Below are 19,150 nucleotides of genomic sequence, written 5' to 3'. Positions count from 1 at the left end.
GACCTTGATGCCAGACGTCTCGGTGGGGATTTAAAAAATGTTGCTGGCATCCATTTGTCTCAGGAGACAATGGAAGAGTGATGTGAATGATTTCTGGGCTAGGGAATAGGATGTTGGGTGTTGAGGCTTTATTTTTATCTGCTAGTGGGTGGGAATATTCTTTTGTTTATTGTGTGTGTACTGCTTTTTTTACAAAAAACAAAAACACTGTTCTGGGGGTAGTGGATTTGTTTGTTTGTTTCCCCAATACATTGCATGGAATATTGATGTGTTATATGGCCCTCCCCCTCTCCTTCTATGGTATAATGTACAGTATAATGTGTTTTCATTGTAAGTTACTTGGAGACCCTTTGGGTGACAAGCAATTTAAAAGTTTCAATACATTAGCAAACAAGCAAATAAACACATACATGTATACAATACATTAATGAAATAAATTCAAATCTACCACAGATTCCAACTGGGGTGTGTGTGTGTGTGTGTGTGTGTGTGTGTGTAATTGGAGTTCCAAAGGCTAGGCGTAATTCTAATATAGAATTACTGTTCTGCCCTATAGCAGAACGAACCTCCTGATAGGATGGTATCTGCTGAATGCCCTTTCTTGAAGAATGGAGTGATCAGCCAAGAGAGACAACCTTTTAGGTATTCTGGTCCCTAGTTTGATAGGGCTCTGTACACTCAGAACAGCACCTTGAACATAACAGCAGCTAGTTGGCAGCCAGTACAGCAGCAGGTTAATATAATGCTGATATTATACCCAGTGAACTGTAAAAGCTACCACATTTTTCACTAGCTACAACCTCTAGATCATCCCACAGGGCAGCCCCAGAAAGCTCATTGCAAAAATCCAAACTTAGAATTTAAAATGACGTGTAAAAGAGAAGACTGATTTGTTTTCCCAATTCCTGTTAGACCTTTATGAATCAATTCCCATGAGTAGACTATAAGAAGTTGTAGTTTAAAAATAATAATTAAAAAAGGTCATACAAAATTCTGCAAAATAAATGTTACCAAACGGGATCTGATGACCAGATACGTAGTCCATGTACAACTACAGATCACTGTCAAACAAAACCAAGATAAATAAACCATAGGTATGTGAATGCGAGGAAGGCAGTGATGGGTACTATTTGTAGCATAGACATAATGGTTATGTCTATGCTATGAACTATCTTGGAATATACAGCTACCCAGTATTAAACATACAGCTATCCAATATTAAATTGCAAGCCTTTAAATCAGCAAAAGCTATTTTGACATTCGCTGCTTGTAAAGGTGGAAATCTGGTTAACCCAGCTCTATCTATAAAGCAAAATCAATGGCCCAGCTTTTATATGGTGCAGAGGTTTGGGGTACCTCAAATGTCTCTGGTTTGGAATCCCCACAGAATTATTTTTTAAGAATCCTTTTAGGTTTACCCAAAGACATGCAATCTGCCATGGTTAGGTTGGAAACTTGTATGTTGAGCACAGAGAGCCAAATAGATAAAAGAATCCTCTGTTCCTGGGTCAGAGTTCAACAGATGGACAACACTAGGCTACCAAAAAAATGCCTGATTGAGCTCTCGAATGGATTACCTCTTAAAAACTGGGCACATCTGATGGGCAAATATGACTTTTCAATGACCAAGATCAAGTAACTTTCCTTATATTCCCAGAAAAATATTTTCAAATGACCCATAAGGGCAGTGGCAACTAAAAATGACCTAAACTCTATGTACACATCCACATGCACCCCATTATATTTTAAACTTAGAGAGGTCCACGAACATACACCTTATTTCAATGAATTGACTTTTGTACAACTTGGGAAAGCTTTTACAGAGTTACGATTAAATACAATAAACTCTGCTTATAGAGATGGGAGACACAGAGGCCTACCAACAAACGAACGTGTTTGCATTAGGGGATGCCCTGGATTAGAGGACCTTATGCATTATATCTCGCGCTGCCCCTTATATAATGAAGCAAGAGAACAATTTTTAGCACCTATAATGACAAGGTCCCCTAGCCAGAACGCCTCTGACATGATTTTATATCTCCTCACAGACATAGATAAGTATGTGACCTGGTGTGTAGCACTCTTTGCAACTGCCGCTAGGAAAACTAAAGCAAATTATATAGCCAAGATAGCCAACAACTGTAAAGGAGATGAATTTGTTTGACCCTATCTACATCAAGAAAAGGGACGCGGGTGGTGCTGTGGGTAAAACCTCAGTGCCTAGGACTTGCCAATTGTATGGTCGGCGGTTTGAATCCCCGCAGCGGGGTGAGCTCCCGTCGTTCGGTCCCAGCTCCTGCCCACCTAGCAGTTCGAAAGCACTCTTAAGGGCAAGTAGATAAATAGGGACCGCTTTCTAGCGGGAGGGTAAACAAATGGCGTTTCCGTGTGCTGCGCTGGTGCTGGTTCGCCAGCTGCAGCTTCATCACGCTGGCCACATGACCCAGAAGTGTCTTCGGACGGCGCCGGCTCACGGCCTGTAGAGATGAGCACGCAACCCCAGAGTCGGACACGACTGGCCCGTGCAGGCAGGGGTACCTTTACCTTTTTATCTACATTAAGCTATATTCTATCTTTATCACCAAACTCCGAATATAATTGCACATTGTATTACTTAACATTATTTTTTAATATATTAGTGGCCATGTGGTGATTTTAGCATATAAATTTTATTGTTTAATGTCTTAACCTGTATATTAAGGTACTTTTATAGCTCTGTTTAGAGTAGGTAATGTCTGGATAATATAAATATTTTAAGTTTAAGTTTTTTTGTATTAATTTAGCATATTTTCTTTTAATTGTTGAATGATCCTGTGTACATTGTGGCAGCCTTTGGCTATATGCAATAAAACTGACTGACTGACTGATGATTAAACAAGACAGGGTTACAAAGCATGAATCCTATTACACCAAGAAAAAGTAATTAAAGTATTCAAATGCCCTGAGTTACTGTATCAGCCATCAGTTGTACACTTATTGCCCAAGCTGCCCTCCTGTACTCAGATATAGGCAGGCAATAATTGTTATTTATTATCTTTATTATCTTGTAATACCTACCCCAAAGGAAATGCATCACAAAGAGACACCTCACCTCATTATTTTAAACATAATGAAAAATGAACAACACACAGTCATCTAAAGCAATACTGACAAAATACTAACTGGAACTAGTAAAGGTAAAGGGACCCCTGACTGTTAGGTCCAGTCGCGGACAACTGGGGCTGCGGCGCTCATCTCGCTTTACTGGCCAAGGGAGCCGGTGTACAGCTTCCGGGTCATGTGGCCAGCATGACTAAGCCGCTTCTGGAGAACCAGAGCAGCGCATGGAAGCACCGTTTACCTTCCCACCAGAGCGGTACCTTTTTATCTACTTGCACTTTGACGTGCTTTCGAACTGCTAGGTGGGCAGGAGCTGGGACTGAGCAACGGGAGCTCATCCCATCGCGGGGATTCGAACCACCACCTGCAGCGCCACCTGCAACTACTATCAGCAGTCAAATGCAAATTCACACCCAAAGCTTTCCCGAATAAACATGTTCACACTGCTCATAAGCACAATGAATTAGAAACAAATCAGCGATCAATGCAATTGGAACAAGCCACTGTCAGATGTCAGGCATGCAGTTAAAAAGCAGTGATAGGTAGGTTTACCATATTTTGAAGAGCCAAAAAGAGGACACCTTTTTGGACTTCTACTTTTAACGACGGATCGCTAAGACGACTTTCATTTTAAATAACCCTACTATATGTGGGCTATAGAAGCTATGATATATTGCTAGTAGCAATGTTCTTAACTTTCCACAACCAAATAATCATACAACATTTTGCTCTCTTACTTGCCACATGAAAGTATTGGGACTCATGTTCCCATCTTTGGGAACATCAGTGTGCACATCTCAATTTATTAAACTGTTGAACATGTACATATGGACTCTCGTGAAGGGCAAAGAGATGTCAACTCTTGCCTTCTCAGACTCCTTCTCCAAGATCCCGTAGCTGAGCCAGTGAGTCAGCCACAAGAGAATGGATTTATACTCTATGTAGCTAGTTTAAGATGCTGCTCTGTTTTGTGATTCTCTGTTGAAGACTAGCTTAGATCTGAGTCTAATGCACTAGGATTTTTTTCTGGGGTTATTGTAAACAAACAAACAACAAGCAACCCCCCCCCCCGACATTTTGCCCAATTTAAAAAATCTGCCCAGATGGAAATTTTAATCAGGGGAAAGAGTGCATGTCCGGGAAATAGAGGACATCTGGAAACCCTATCACAGAGATTATTAAAACACAAGCAACCTGTGAATCTGAATCTTTGAATCCCATGAAAGCATAAGAGCCTACTAGATCAGCTCAAAGGTCCGTTTAATCCAGAACTCTCTTCTCATGGTGGCCAACCAGAGACCTATGGGGAGCCCGCAAGCAGAACCTAAGCACAACAGAACAGTCCCTATCTGCAATTCCCAGCAATTGGTATTCGGAGGCATAAAAGCTGTTCCTTTTAAAAAGAAAAGAAAAAAGCAGCAGCTACAGGAGGGGAGACATGCAACCTGGATCCAGACTGCAGCATGGGATGAGGGAGACGAGAGATTAGCCCTTTTCCTGTTGAAAACTGCATCACTGTGCCGGAAGACAATTTTGAGAATGAAGAACTAAACAAATCCCTTCCACACTCCAGTATCAATCTACCATATTTTTCACTCTATAAGACACACCCGACCATAAGACGCACCTAGTTTTAGAAGAGAACAAGAAAAAATAAAATTCTCTTCCTCTCTGCTCAGCGCCTCTCCATCAAAGCGGGAGGAGAAACGGGGCGCTGCGCAGAAAGGGAAAGCTGCGCAGCGCCTCTCCAGCAAAAGCAACGCGAAGCCTCCGGAGCGTAGCGGGAGCGCTCCCGCTGCGCTCGGGAGGCTTCGGGCGGCTATCCCTGAAGCCAGGAGAGCAAGAGGGATTGGTGTGTACCGATCCCTCTTGCTCTCCTGGCTTCAGCAAAAGCTGTGCAGCCTGCATTTGCTCCATCAGGCGCGCACACATTTCCCCTTGCTTTTTAGGAGGGGGAAATGCGTCTTATAGAGCGAAAAATACAGTATATTGGGCTTGCAAAAAAAAGGGAAGGAAAAAAGAATCCCAGGTATCAGATTCAAAAATGAATTTAGTGCCATGTCCTGAAAGTCCCAAGCGTTCATAGAGCTTGCCTTAAATGCAAGGTGACCATGACAACCTCCAGACTCTTATCTAGCTTCAATTCTGCACCCCCAGATCCTCCTCTACCCAGCCCCAACCTCCTTTTAACTCCCACCTACTTTTGGGGCTGGAGTGCCAGAGAGAAGGAAGAGTGGTTCCCTTCTCACCTACCAGAAATGACATCAATAGCCTTTGAGGAAAAGACATTTACCTAGGATTGCAATACGTCCAAAATTTCCTGGAAATAGTTGGCAATCGACGGTCGGAAGCTGTGTTTGGGCGGAAATCGATGAAGCATCCCAGAAAATCTGGACATATGGCAACCCGTGTCTGCAGTGTCATTTTTGACAATTTTCCTTAAAAACAGTTCAAAAACTGTCCAGATTTCCACTTTTTGAAATATGGCAAACCTAAATTTACCAGAGGGTACTATGCTTGCCACACTGCATCCAAAACAGGGTGGGAGTGGAGAATGAAATTTCTTTTCCTTTCCAGCCTGCTACCACTGCCATGGCACTTATTATACTCTAGTGTAATACAGACAAGGGGAGTGGAGACATGAAGAGGGAGACTGGAGCCTTAAGAGCAGTGCTATTTTTCTAGAAAAAGAGGCTGTAACTCATCATGAACACCTCCCTCATTCTCTTAGAATGGCAAGGACGCCCACCTGAGTGCTGTCTGGAAAAAAAGTCCTGCATAAGAGGTATGAATTCATCCTGGCTTGGAAATGAGTGAAGCTATTTCCTGATTTCTGAGAAAGTAGTTGTGCTATATCTTTTCTGAAACACTGGTCAAAGGATACATGGAACTCAAATCTTCATCCACAGCTGTTAACAATGGCTGCTCGGGACACAACAGTGAGCACAGTTCTGGAACAGACTTTCATTCCCAGACACCAAAAAGTTAAAGGTCTTTCCAAACAAACTGTACTTACTGATTGATGCTTGCCACAAAGCCAACCACAGAACGCTTTCCCCTACTGGGGTCATGATATACATCCATGCCAATTGCCATCAACTTTTTCTGGAAAGCAAAAAAATATTTTTTTAAAAAAAATCTCGTTGCAGTGTGTCCATAATTCAAAACTGCAATCAATACAGACAGATTTTTTTAAAAAACAACAACACTGCACTGGAGAAAGCACTGGAATTAAAAGAGACAAAGTTGCAACCTTGTTGCATGATCTGCAAGTCTCATTATGGTATGCTTACCAATTAAGTTTTCCCCAAGTAAAAGTAAGTTTTTATATAACTTACCAGAGGGATGTCCACACCCCAGAGTTCGCCACCTAGCTTACAATTTATCTGCAGCAGAATTTTCTGCGCTATGCTCCTAAATTTGCTAGGATTGGTTGTAATTGTTCGAACATTAATAACCTGATGGAAGAAGAACAAATTGAGCACCATTAACACCAAGCAAGACATTAACCAATCACCCTTCATCCACCTTCCAGCCTATTGTGTAGAGTTGGAAAGGCCCATAAGAGACATCTAGTCCAACTCCCAGCAGTGCAGGAATCTTTTGCCCAAAGACTCTTGAGCTCTTGATCCTTAAGAGTCTCATGTTCCACCAATTGAGCTATCCAAGGAACAATCACCTACAATAAGCTCCTCTCTATCATCTTACTTACCTTCAGATTATTCTTAGTATGATCTCTAACCCTCCTTCTGTGCTTGGGTGTGTGAGAGACAGAAGGGGAGAAGGGAAATAGGAAGGGAGGAAAGAAGAGGCTTAAAGGTTTATTTGTTTATTTTTTAAACTCGGCTCCCAGCACCTTGCAGCCCGCCTGGAAAAGAAGCTTATGGCCGCGGCACCAGAGCAAAGTTCCCAGTCTGTGCCTGCTCTGTGGTTTGCTGTCCCCTGCAGGAGACAGGGGAGAGCTGAATCAGCAAAGTTGGCTTCATGCAGTTTATCATCAGGGCAGATATTTTGAACTGGTTATCACAATGTGATTTCAAACCGGTTTTCAACAATATACACCAGTCTGAAGATATACAATGTCTCTTCTTGGTGGTTTTCATATGGAAGAGCATTTCACAAGATGGGAACCAACATGAAGGTCTTGCTCCTCATCAGTGTCTGTGACACCTTGCACAGCTGTGGCAATCTGGAACAAGCTCTCAGATGCTGCACAGAGCATGTGGGGATAAACATAATAATAATAATAATAATAATAATAATAATAATAATAATAATAATAATAATAATAATATAATTTATCACTTATACCCCACCCATCTGGCCGGGCCTCCCCAGCTACTCTGGGCGGCTCCCAACAGAACACTAAAAACATGATAAAAGATCAAACATTAAAAACCTCCCTAAACATATGGAAGAAGGCAGTCCTTAACATACTCTAAACCAAAACATTTATATTTCTTCTTTTCCTTTGCTCCTTTTAGAGTTGTTGCAGGCTAAGTGGGGAAAATATTGAATAAAACTTGATGGAAAACTACACAGAAGCATCCTATTTTATGTGAATGTTGTTGCTTAGCAGTCTCAATGGGCAACGCTTTGTATCCAATCCGGGGCAGTACTGCACAAAATGTTTCCCGTTTATGAAAAAGCAGTACAGCATAAAGAAAGATAGGAATATTCCTAAAGAAAGGTACTATATGGGAATACAAGAATCTTTCATAGATTGTGCAAACAAAGTCCATAAGGGGCCCTACAGTTGCCCTCCTTCCAGGCATATGCAGACCCAGCAGTTGGGTGGAATCTGGATCCACATCTGATGTTCATGCAAGCCTTCAGGTAGGCATGGGTGCCCAAAGCATTATCAGCATAAGAATTATGCAGTCAACTATTTGACTTACCTGAGAAGGTATCGGAGATTGTATACAGCACAATTTTTTAATGGCCCCATACAAGTCATCTTTAGTCCCAGTGATAATGCAAACTACCAACTGTAGAGTTTCCTTTAAAAAATGGGAGGGGGAGGGACTACTGGTTAGACTTACAAAAGAATAACATTACCACATCAAAAACTAGAAGAGTAAATGCTATTATCATGGGGAACTGTATCAGAGCTAGTATGGTGTAGTGGTTAGTATGTTGGACTAGGACCTGGGAGCTCAGGGTTCAAAGCCCCACTTGGCCATGAAGTTCACTGGGTGACCTTGGCCAGTCCCTGCCTCTCAGCCTAATTTTCTCACAGAGTTGTTGTAGGGGTTAAATGAGGAGAGGTAGAACCATGCACACCACATTGGGCTTCTTGGAGAAAAAAAGTGGGATATAAAAGCAGTAAATAAAATAAATAATGAAAGAGCTAAAATTGTTTACAGGAAATACTCTAGTTGCATAATCATGTTCTAACTGTACAAGCTGTGAAACAGCAGGCTGACTGCTATATTGACCAACGTTTAATGGTATTTATGCAGCACAAAATTTCATCAAAGAACATAAGCATTCACAGTTTTCAATCTGGCTATGACTTTATGGCAAATAAAGGTAAAGGTAAAGGGACCCCTGACCAGTTGTGGACGACTCTGGGGTTGCGGTGCTCATCTCGCTTTACTGGCCGAGGGAGCCGGCGAACAGCTTCTGGGTCATGTGGCCAGCATTCTGGCGAACCAGAGCAGCGCACGGAAACGCCCTTTACCTTCCCGCCAGAGCGGTACCTATTTATCTACTTGCACTTTGACGTGCTTTCGAACTGCTAGGCTGGCAGATGCAGGGACTGAGTAACAGGAGCTCACCCCGTCGCGGGGATTTGAACCGCCGACCTTCTGATCAGCAAGTCCTAGGCTCTGTGGCTTAACCCACTGCTACCTGCGTCCCTATGGACAAATAAAATACCCATAATAGTCTAACCTAGGATTTTGACAACATGTTCACAATTGAGTGTTTACAGTATTAAAAAATGGATTTTCAGGGTGCTCTAAATATTTTTCCCAAACCTACAATGCTTAACTATGCATTAACCCTCTCATCAGCTTCACTTTTACTCAACCAGGACTGTTTCTTTCCAGCCAAATCAGTGTGAAGACATTACTATGCCATGTAGCCAGATGTGATTGTGCAATGAAGTTATAAAAGCCAATTCAAAGCAAAGCAATGAATTATCCCCTCTTTCCGAAGAGATGAAAGTGGTTGCCCAATCCCACAAAAAAACTGATAAGAGTTTGCTTCCCCCATGTTGGGGCTCAGTATCAATTTTACCTGGCAATTTTGGATTAAGATAAATACACCCAACATGGTACTACTAGAAAAACAGCCTCTCCATGCAGAGTTCTTCCCAATGTTATGATCACTTTCAGCTTGCCTCATCACATGCCACTACCGCTGCTGGTGACAGGCAGGAAACCTCATAACATTGGGCACTGGAGTGTTTTGCATCACTCCAACAAGAAGGCAGAGAACTTGACATCAAGATTTCATCAGCAGACTGCTGTGTTCATAATATATAATTCTGCCCTTGTTATTAATAATAATTAAATTTGTATACCACCCTATACCTGCAGGTTTGTATGCCACCCTATACCTGCAGTTTTCAGGTTCACAGGATAAAATCAGAATACAAAACCACAAAATACATAATCAAAATAAAAACAAAACACCTCAACAACCCCCAATAACATCTGTCTCCTGTAGAATGTTGACTAGACCATGAAACCACACCCTTTCCCATCATATTCAGGCTACTAGAAAACCTGGAATGCTAAAGAAGCTTATTATATAGAAGTTAATTGGATAAATGCCAAGTCAATTTATACTTCGGGTGACAGGATATTATGGAGACATTTGTTGTATATTACAGAGCAACCCCGGGACGCAGGTGGCGCTGTGGGTTAAAGCCTCAGCGCCTAGGACTTGCCGATCGAAAGGTCGGCGGTTCGAATCCCTGCGGCGGGGTGCGCTCCCGCTGCTCGGTCCCAGCGCCTGCCAACCTAGCAGTTCGAAAGCACCTCCGGGTGCAAGTAGATAAATAGGGACCGCTTACCAGCGGGAAGGTAAACGGCGTTTCCGTGTGCAGCTCTGGCTCGCCAGATGCAGCTTTGTCACGCTGGCCACGTGACCCGGAAGTGTCTCCGGACAGCGCTGGCCCCTGGCCTCTTAAGTGAGATGGGCGCACAACCCCAGAGTCTGTCAAGACTGGCCCGTACGGGCAGGGGTACCTTTACCTTTACCTTACAGAGCAACCCAGCAAACTTCATTATATTTAAGCTGGCAGTTTTAGCCAATTATTGTTTCCCATAAGGCTTCAGTGAAATGTAGAAGACATGAGATGCACAGAACTGCACCTACAACCATTAATACTTCTACTCATTAGATGTCCACTACTATATCTACAATAAAATGCCCTTTGTTGCTATTTCAGCAATACCAACTAGAAAGTTTCAATACTCAAAACTCCATTATGAAAATACCTCGCTACTTAGTAGTGATTTGAGAGCTCTGGCGTAAGTCTCTATTCGGTCATCCTTCAATTCATTCCAAGCAGGTGGAGTTATCTGGATACCAAGTGAGCCAGAGATCTTCTGCATCATGCTGACCAGTTCACGTGCTTGCTCTATTGTCCGCTTCGGATAAAACAGTGCCCAGTAATGAACTGGAATCTAAGAAGAGAAATGAAGTCAGAATACGTAGTGCAGCCTCTTCCAACTCAAAAGGATTGATACAGACTACTCACAAAACCTCTTATGATCTTATCACTACTAGGTTCAACTATTCACTTCTATCACTAAAGAGACCCCAAACAATGGTAGGCAGGAATCTTCTTCTCCATCTCCTGCCAAGGAAGTCCACCCATATTTCCTGCTCTATAAGTAGAAAGAAAGGTGGAAAAATTGGTAGATTTCTGCTTGGAGAGAGGGTGGCTTACCCCATTTTGCCACCCAAGGCAAAATGGCAATTGCTGCCTCCTGCCCCCCCCCCTACATCCCCACCATTTCCACTGTCATACAATGCCCCTCTCCACACACTTCCACCACTGGCTCTCCCCAAACTCGGTGGGAGTCAGGCATTCCACAAAGCGTTGCTGCTTGGCTTCTCCAGCAGGGGTCAGGAAAGCCAAGCAATAATGCCATGTGCCACAACGCCTCCCTCTCACCATTGAGGGGGACATTCTTCCAGTGGCAGAAGCAATGGGAATGACTGCAAGGAGGAATGCGGAAAAGAAAACATGCCATGGTGCATCTGCAACTGCATAACCGGATGCCTTCATCAGCCCCAGATGCAACAAAACACGTCTATCCCATATCGGTTTCTACAGCCACAGTAGGCGCTGTAACCTTCCAACAGTTTGACTTCATCACCAGAAACACACTCCTCTATTATCTCCAGAGACAGAAGGATGCCAACCATTTCAGATCTGCCATGTAAAAAAAAGATAGCTGTGTTAACCGTCTCACTAGTGCAGTCATACCTCATGCTACGTTTGCTTCATGTTACATTCTTTCATGTTACGTCCTGTGGCGACCTGGAAGTACTGGAAAGGGTTACTTCCGGGTTTCACCGCTCACACAGAAGCACTAAATCGCGCTTCGTGCATGCACACAAGCGCCAAATTGCGCAGAGCACCAGCACAGATATGGCGCTTCAGGTTGCCCTCTTTTCATATTGCGAACGGGCCTCCGGAACGGATCCCGTTCAAACCAGAGGTACCACTGTATATGGATTCACAGCTCCTTGGGGTGAACATGAGCTAGTCTCTCCTCTGAATGTCAGTTGAAAAGGGCATTTTCAGGCAACTGGTAATCCTTCTAGTTCAGTGGTTTTCAGCCAGTGTGCCATGGCACCCTGGGGCACCTTGAATGATGCTCAGGGGCCGCTCTTTCCTTCCCTCCCTCCTCTGATGCCCTTTCACGTCTCTGCATTCCAAAGGCTTGTGCAGCTGTTTGTTGCAGTGGCCCTGGCTACAAGCTCCCCAGGCTAATGGTGCCTCTGGGGCTGGCCAGGGGTACTGGTTGCCAGGAGCTGAGGTGGCCTTGATGTAAAGAAGCAAGTGGATGAGGGAGCCCAGCCAGCTAGTCCACCAACCCTTGCTGTTGGGAACGGACAGACAAGTGGGAGGCTGGGCAGGCAGGCAGGCTCTGTAGGCTGGGTGTGGGCTTCTGAGGCTCAGAGCACGTTTCTCTTTAGGGGACCTGCAGAAAGAATGTAGTTGGTCAGGGGAGCTGTGGACTGAAAAAGGTTGAAAACCTCTGGTCTAGTTCATTAACCCAAAATCATCTCTGGTCCAGAGGAAGGTGTTCTTTCAAATATTCTAGAAGGCAATCTGGGAAACAGAGATGAATGTGGGATCTACTATATCAGTGTGGAATTTTGTCAGTGTCTGAGATCAAACTTACTGCAGAGATGCAGGCCTCTCTGACTACTTCTTTGGACCAGTTTAGGTCTTCTGATGTATTGAAGGAGGTATTCTTCAGGTTGATTCTTTCCATGGGGAGAATACGTCCTTTTGTCTAGTACAGAAGATTCCATAAGAGGGAAGCAGGACCAGGGAAACAAATAGGTTGAAGGATAGCATATATCTGCTTAGGTTAGTCACACAAAAGCTTGAATCTCTTCAACAATGAACAACAACCCCAAAATATTAGATTCCCCATACACTTAAACAGCTAAGTTTAAGTGTGTACGCACACACTGAAGAAGTGTGCATGCACACGAAAGCTCATACCAATAACAAACTTAGTTGGTCTCTAAGGTGCTACTGGAAGGAATTTTTTTATTTTGCTTCAGCTAATGGTCAGCCATTTGTCTAGGTGGAAAATGACTCCCAGGGTAGCTTCTCTCCTAAATTGTGTCATGGTGGTGATGCAACTGCAGAGACTGATCACTAGCCAGAGATTTTTATGAGCTGCCTACGATGCATTCCACCAGGATTGGTGGCCTGTGAGCAAAATGACTACTGAAATTAGGGGCCTTCTAATTACCACCACTCTTGACGGCTTCCAGAAGCATAGGGTTAACTCCATAGTGAACAACGCAGCATTTGTAAACTTTTTTGCAGAATATTTTATGCTGTAACTATTATTTGAACTCTAATTATCATTAAAATATTTGTGTGTTAACTGGCTTGTTCTTCTTTATCATAGAAAGAGACCCTGAGGATCCTCTGATCCAACCTCCTACAATGCAGGAATAGGCAGCTGTTCCTTACGGGGATCGAACCTGCAACCATGGTGTTATCAGCACCAAGCTCTAAGCAACCAAGCTATCCAGCTGATAATTAAGAACTAGGCTACAACTTAAATGTTTTCTTTTTATTGTGTTTTAAAGATTGCAACCAACAGAGTTTTGCAACCTGAATAATTTATCTGTAACTAGGATAACTTTCTCTAGAAGTATGAATACACCATCTGCAGCAATATGCATAAAGAGCAAATGTTTCATGGGCAAGTAACATGAGGGACAGACTGAAGATCATGGTCAGACCATTATCTGGTTAAGCCTGACTGATAGTGGCAAATCCCCTGTTTAAGAGGTGTGGACCCATTTGGATGGCCTGCCCTCAAAGACTTAAGGAACTTGATGTGTCCCTGAATGCTCCAGGGGATTTCCCAGTGGAGAAAACTGGTGATCCTGTTGAAGCCTTGGTCTCCCTATGCAGTGGCAAGATGAAGCAGGTGACTGACACAATTGCTCCCATCTGACCATGTGCTGCCTTGACCCCTTCTGGGTCCAGAGGTTGCTTAACACTTCGCTGGGTGAGGTAGTGGTTCCTACTGCACTGAGAGGCTTTCTGGGGAAGGTTATGGCGGGGCAGCTGCAGGCATTCTTGGAGAACAGAGGTTATTTAAAACCATTCAATCTGAGTTCAAGCCTGGCCATGGAACTGAGTCAGCCGTGGTTGCTCTGATGGATGACCTTTGCAGAGAGCGGGACAGGGGGAGTGCAACTTTACTCCTGCTTTTGAACTCTTGCCAGCTTTTGATACCATCAGCCATGATAATTGTCCTGGACTGGCTCTGGGGAATGAAGATTCGGGGCACTGTTTTACAGTGGTTCCAATCCTACCTTCAAAAGTGAGTCCAGGGAGTAGCATTGAGAGAATGGCTACATTATGGGTGCTGCGGGGGACTCGCTTATGCCCAGTGCCATTTAATATCTACATGAAGCCATTGGGAGTGATCATTAGGCGTTTGGAGGTGAGGTGCCACCAGTATGCTCATGATATTCAGCTCCATTTCTACATAACATGTGAATCAGGAGAGGCAGTGCAATTCCCCGAGCCACTGCATGGATGCAGTGGTGAAATGGACGAGGAAAAGCAAGCCAAGCTTGAATCCTGGCAAGACGGAAGCACCGTGGGGTGAGTAGCTCCTATGTCTGAGTAACTGGGAAGTAATAGTGCCACTGTATTCTGCTCTGGTCAGACCTCACCTGGAGTACTGTGTCCAGTTCTGGGCACCACAGTTCAAGAAGGACACTGACAAACTGGAACGTGTCCAGAGGAGGGCAACCAAAATGGTCAAAGGCCTGGAAACGATGCCTTATGAGGAACGGCTAAAGGAGCTGGGCATGTTTAGCCTGGAGAAGAGGAGGTTAAGGGGTGATATGATAGCCATGTTCAAATATATAAAAGGATGTCACATAGAGGAGGGAGAAAGGTTGTTTTCTGCTGCTCCAGAGAAGCGGACACGGAGCAATGGATCCAAAGTACAAGAAAGAAGATTCCACCTAAACATTAGGAAGAACTTCCTGACAGTAAGAGCTGTTCAACAGTGGAATTTCCTGCCAAGGAGTGTGGTGGAGTCTCCTTCTTTGGAGGTCTTTAAGCAGAGGCTTGACAACCATATGTCAGGAGTGCTCTGATGGTGTTTCCTGCTTGGCAGGGGGTTGGACTCAATGGCCCTTGTGGTCTCTTCCAACTCTATGATTCTATGAACTGGTCAGCTGCCTACCCTGGATGAGACAGCACTCCCCCTGAAGGAGCAGATTCACAGTTTGGGGGTGAAGTTTGGGGATCCAGCTCTGTCACTGGAAGCTCAGAAAGCCTTTTACCAACTGGTTTGACAGCTATGGCCATTCCTGGACTGGGAAAGCTCTGCCAAGGAAGTTCCTGTGTTGGTTACTGCAAGACTGGATTACTGCAATGCGCTCTATGTGGGGCTTCCCTTGTGCTTGATCTGGAAGCTGCAGTTGGTGCAGAATGCTGCAGCACAAATGCTGACGGGAGGGAGGCCTTGTCAGCATCTAACGCCTGTGTTCAGAGATCGGCACTGGTTGCCCATTTGCTACAGGACCAAGTTCAAGGTGCTACTATTAGTATATGAAGCCCTTAACAGCTTAGGACCAGTTTACCTGCAAGATCCCCTTACCCCACACGTGCCCACTCAATTGCTTTGACTGGGAGAACAGGCACTACTACAAGTACCTTGTAATATCCATTGTGCCTTTGTCAGAAGTCGGTCATTTAGTGTGGCAGCACCTCCACTTTGGAACTCCCTGCCTATTGAGATCAAGCAGGGGCCTGCACTGTACTCTTCTCAGCAACTGCTAAAAACATTCGAATTTAGACAAGCCTACCCAGATGCTTAGAAAGTTCAGGTAATTTTAATCCATTGGTATTTTAACTACTATATGTTTTTAAAATATGGCTGTAAATTTGTCTTGATTTTATTTGTTTTATCATTTTGTAAACTATTTTTAGGTTGCTGTTTTTTACACTCAAGCAGTGTATAAATTTTATGAAATAAATAGTAAATAAATGTGAAACTTATTGTTTATTGGAACCTGTAGAAAAATGTTCTACGCTTTTCTAAACCATATCAAGGCTGAAGTTACTGATAACCTGAAAAGGGTATCCAATTGTTAAATATATTTAACACATAATTATATTTCTTCTAAAAGCAGATCAGTTGCTATGGAAGTCATGTTTGAATCAGAATTCAGAATGATGTCATCAGACAAGACTAACGTAAAGACAGAGGCTCCTCCTTGATTCAAATACCTTATGCACATCATTGTCCAAATGAAGTCCCCATCTTGACAGTTCATTGTGGGCAGTCTCATTCTTCTCAATTCTGCTCAGAAGCTGTCTCAAACTTAGGTAGTGCTGTTTAGGGCTCAGGTTGATCTGCTGGCTAAGGTCCTAATAAGAGGGACCAAAGTGGTAGTGGGGAGGGGGAAAAATGAAATTTGTATCTGCATGTGCTTCACCATGTATTTTTAAAGAGATTTAGGCAAATCAACTGCTTGGAAGACAGTGGTTCTTTGCCTTCTGAGCTTTTGTGTTTCTTTTTTTTTATCAGTACAAGACGTACCTCATGTAAGTAATTTTGAATCATTTAATGAAGCTATATTCAGATTAGAAGTCACAACCCACCTGCACTGAAAGTTCTGATTCAACAAGAAGGTTCAAATAATGCGGGGGGGGGGGGGAATACCTTGTAGGACAAGAAAATCATACACAGTCTTTTTTCGCATGCCCTTAACTACAAAATTATCTTATTCATGAAGATGAAGATTTATAGCAGATGAGTGCCAAGAACAGAACATAGGACAGACTGGGACACTATCCTGTAGCAGGAGGATGAAGAAGCTTGTGGAGGAATGTCAAGAGAAGCTATTACACTATCCAGCAAACCAGCAACTTTTATCAGTTAAAAGAAAAAGTGGGCAACCTGTTTTCTGTTGAGAGTCGTATTCTCGTGGGCAATAATCTGTTGGCAGACAAGCTGGTAGTGGGCAGAGCTGGAGCCAATGAGGGGCCAAGCCACAGGAAAAAAACTGCTGTGGGTTAACTAAATCAGGAACACAAACTGCCTTGCTTCAATTTTCACCAAAATTTTATTAGATTAGAATTCCCAATCCTATGCAGGTCTATAAAAATGTAAGCTCTGTCAAGTCTGGTGGGGTTACTTTCAAGTAAGTGTACAGAGAATTATTATTTTTTTAGTACAAAAACTAATATTGCTCTGTTCTAGAGAGCAGATGAATGTAATTCCTTTCTGACTTTAGTGTGCACCACATACGTAGAGCAAGCCTATTAAACTTGTTCTCAGACAGATTGCAGGAGGAAATTCTCTTCCTCCCCAAACTATACAAACAGGAAAAAGCAAACAATCCATACATTCCCCCCCCCTTTTTTAAATGCTACCCTTTCAAATATAGCTTTCTGAGGCTACATAGAAAGATGGGGAGACACTAAAAAAAAAAAGAAAAATCAGATTGTAAAGAAGGAACAAAGGAATGAACTGTGATGAAATGAAACAGGCAGCTTCGGGGGCGGGGCATGTAAAATGTGGTCTGCATGCAGTCTCCAGGCCACCAACATGACCATGTCTGCTTTCTTCACAAAAAGGGCATAGCTGAGCCAAAAGAACAAGTGGTAAAATGCACTCTTGGCCACTGCTGCCAAGAGGACACCCAAAAGCAGTGCTTTATTCGGAACTGCACTCAATCTGACAAACTGATGTTTAAAGGTGCAACCCCAACTGTAGCAGCCCATATACATCTACTTCCCTTGTAAACTTGCTCCCACATTCAATCAATAATTCTATCTTGTAAATTAAGTTTATTCACTCCACCTAATGGAAAGGGGTCAAACCACCGCAAGAGGTGTTGAAATTTTGGGAGGCTGGATAGTTACAATGGAATGGTCTCAGCAGTGGGGTGCACATTTTTATTTACATTTTATTTATTATTATTACTTTGTCAAAATAAAATAAAAAATAAAATAAAAGGAGCAGAGCTTTCCAAACTGTTTGTTGCAACACATTAGTGTGTCAGTTGCAGTGTGTAGATGTGTCGTGCGAACGCTCCCCATGCTCGTCCCAGGGCTAGAAAGGGGTTAGCTAAACCTCTGGCTTGCTAGTAAAACTGAATTACAGTGGTGCCCCGCAAGACGAATGCCTCGCAAGACGGAAAACCCGCTAGACGAAAGGGTTTTCCGTTTTGGAGGTGCTTCGCAAAACGAATTTCCTATGGGCTTGCTTCGCAAGACGAAAATGTCTTGCGAGTTCCTGCGGGTTTTTTCCCCTCCCCCCCTTTTTCCCAAGCCGCTAAGCCGCTTATCAGCTGATCCACTAAGCCGCTAAACAGCTGCTCCGCTAAGCCACTTAACAGCTGATCCGCTAAGCCGCTTATCAGCTGCTCCGCTAAGCCGCTTAAAAGCTGATCCGCTAAGCCCGCTAATAGCGCTAATCTGCTAAGCCGCTAATAGGCTTGCTTCGCAAGACGAAAAAACCGCAAGACGAAGAGACTCACGGAACGGATTCTTTTCGTCTTGCGAGGCACCACTGTACTGTGTCGTGAAATGATGTGTGTCTAAAAAGTGTGTCACCAACATAAAAAGTTTGGGAAGCTCCGACTTAGAGGTTTTATTACAATCAAGTGATATATAAATTCTGTTAAATAAATAAAAATAATCAAATAATGTATCTGCAGAGAAAATAACCACCACCAATTGGTTAACTTAGCAAAGTGATCTACAATTGTTTTGGCTCTGTTAGCCAAGCCAAAAATTCTGGTCATCAAATGCCCAACCTCCTGCCATCTTGCTAGAGTCCAATCTCTATCCATCATCAAATGAAAAAAGTAGGCACACAGAACTCTGGCTTCTGCTAATGCAGAATAGAAGAGCTCTGAACACTACGCTTTGGGACACTGAACAAAATATCAGATTATGCCCTAAAACTTGGTTTCTGGGTAAGCTTTTTGAAGTAAGAAATTGGAGACTTGCAAAAAAATTCAATTCTATTCAATTGCAGCAAATAATCTCAAACCACCTTCATGACTCTGAAGTCTTTCTTCATTTTCTCAGGAATTCCAGTCAGGAAGGTGACCTCTGGCAGCAGGAGAATTTCACCCTTTTGCAGCTGCAGAATAATTAGAGACAATGAATATTAGCACAGCATGCAGGGCCAAAACCCAGTCAGATTGTAAAGTTGTGAAGAGAAGGCTGCTGGTTACAGGATAGGTTTAAAATACTGTGTTGCTTTCTGTTGAAATTGATTTCTTTTTTAAAATGTATAATCAGTTTTACTTCTTTTTAATTGTATGATTAAACTGGTGTAACTGC

At 43.2% G+C, this 19,150-nt stretch overlaps 1 protein-coding gene across 2 annotated transcripts in view; it reads right to left on the bottom strand.

The window, feature by feature from the left end:
- PIWIL2 (piwi like RNA-mediated gene silencing 2) overlaps positions 1-19,150 on the bottom strand; it is a 52,961-nt gene that overhangs the window by 8,658 nt on the left and 25,153 nt on the right. For both annotated transcript variants that reach the window (XM_081890866.1, XM_081890865.1), the window contains exons 13-19: positions 18,858-18,947; positions 16,079-16,219; positions 12,474-12,587; positions 10,551-10,739; positions 7,998-8,099; positions 6,438-6,557; positions 6,116-6,204 (exon numbers count right to left, since the gene is read on the bottom strand). In XM_081890866.1, the coding sequence (XP_081746992.1) occupies positions 6,116-6,204; positions 6,438-6,557; positions 7,998-8,099; positions 10,551-10,739; positions 12,474-12,587; positions 16,079-16,219; positions 18,858-18,947 (845 nt within the window). The remainder of the gene's footprint in view (positions 1-6,115; positions 6,205-6,437; positions 6,558-7,997; positions 8,100-10,550; positions 10,740-12,473; positions 12,588-16,078; positions 16,220-18,857; positions 18,948-19,150) is intronic.

This window comes from Podarcis melisellensis (assembly GCF_964234715.1).
Source record: "Podarcis melisellensis genome assembly, chromosome: 15".
Lineage (NCBI taxonomy): Eukaryota > Metazoa > Chordata > Lepidosauria > Squamata > Lacertidae > Podarcis > Podarcis melisellensis.
The sequence above is the reverse complement of the archived record's forward strand: the minus strand, read 5'-3'. Positions and strand labels throughout refer to the sequence as shown.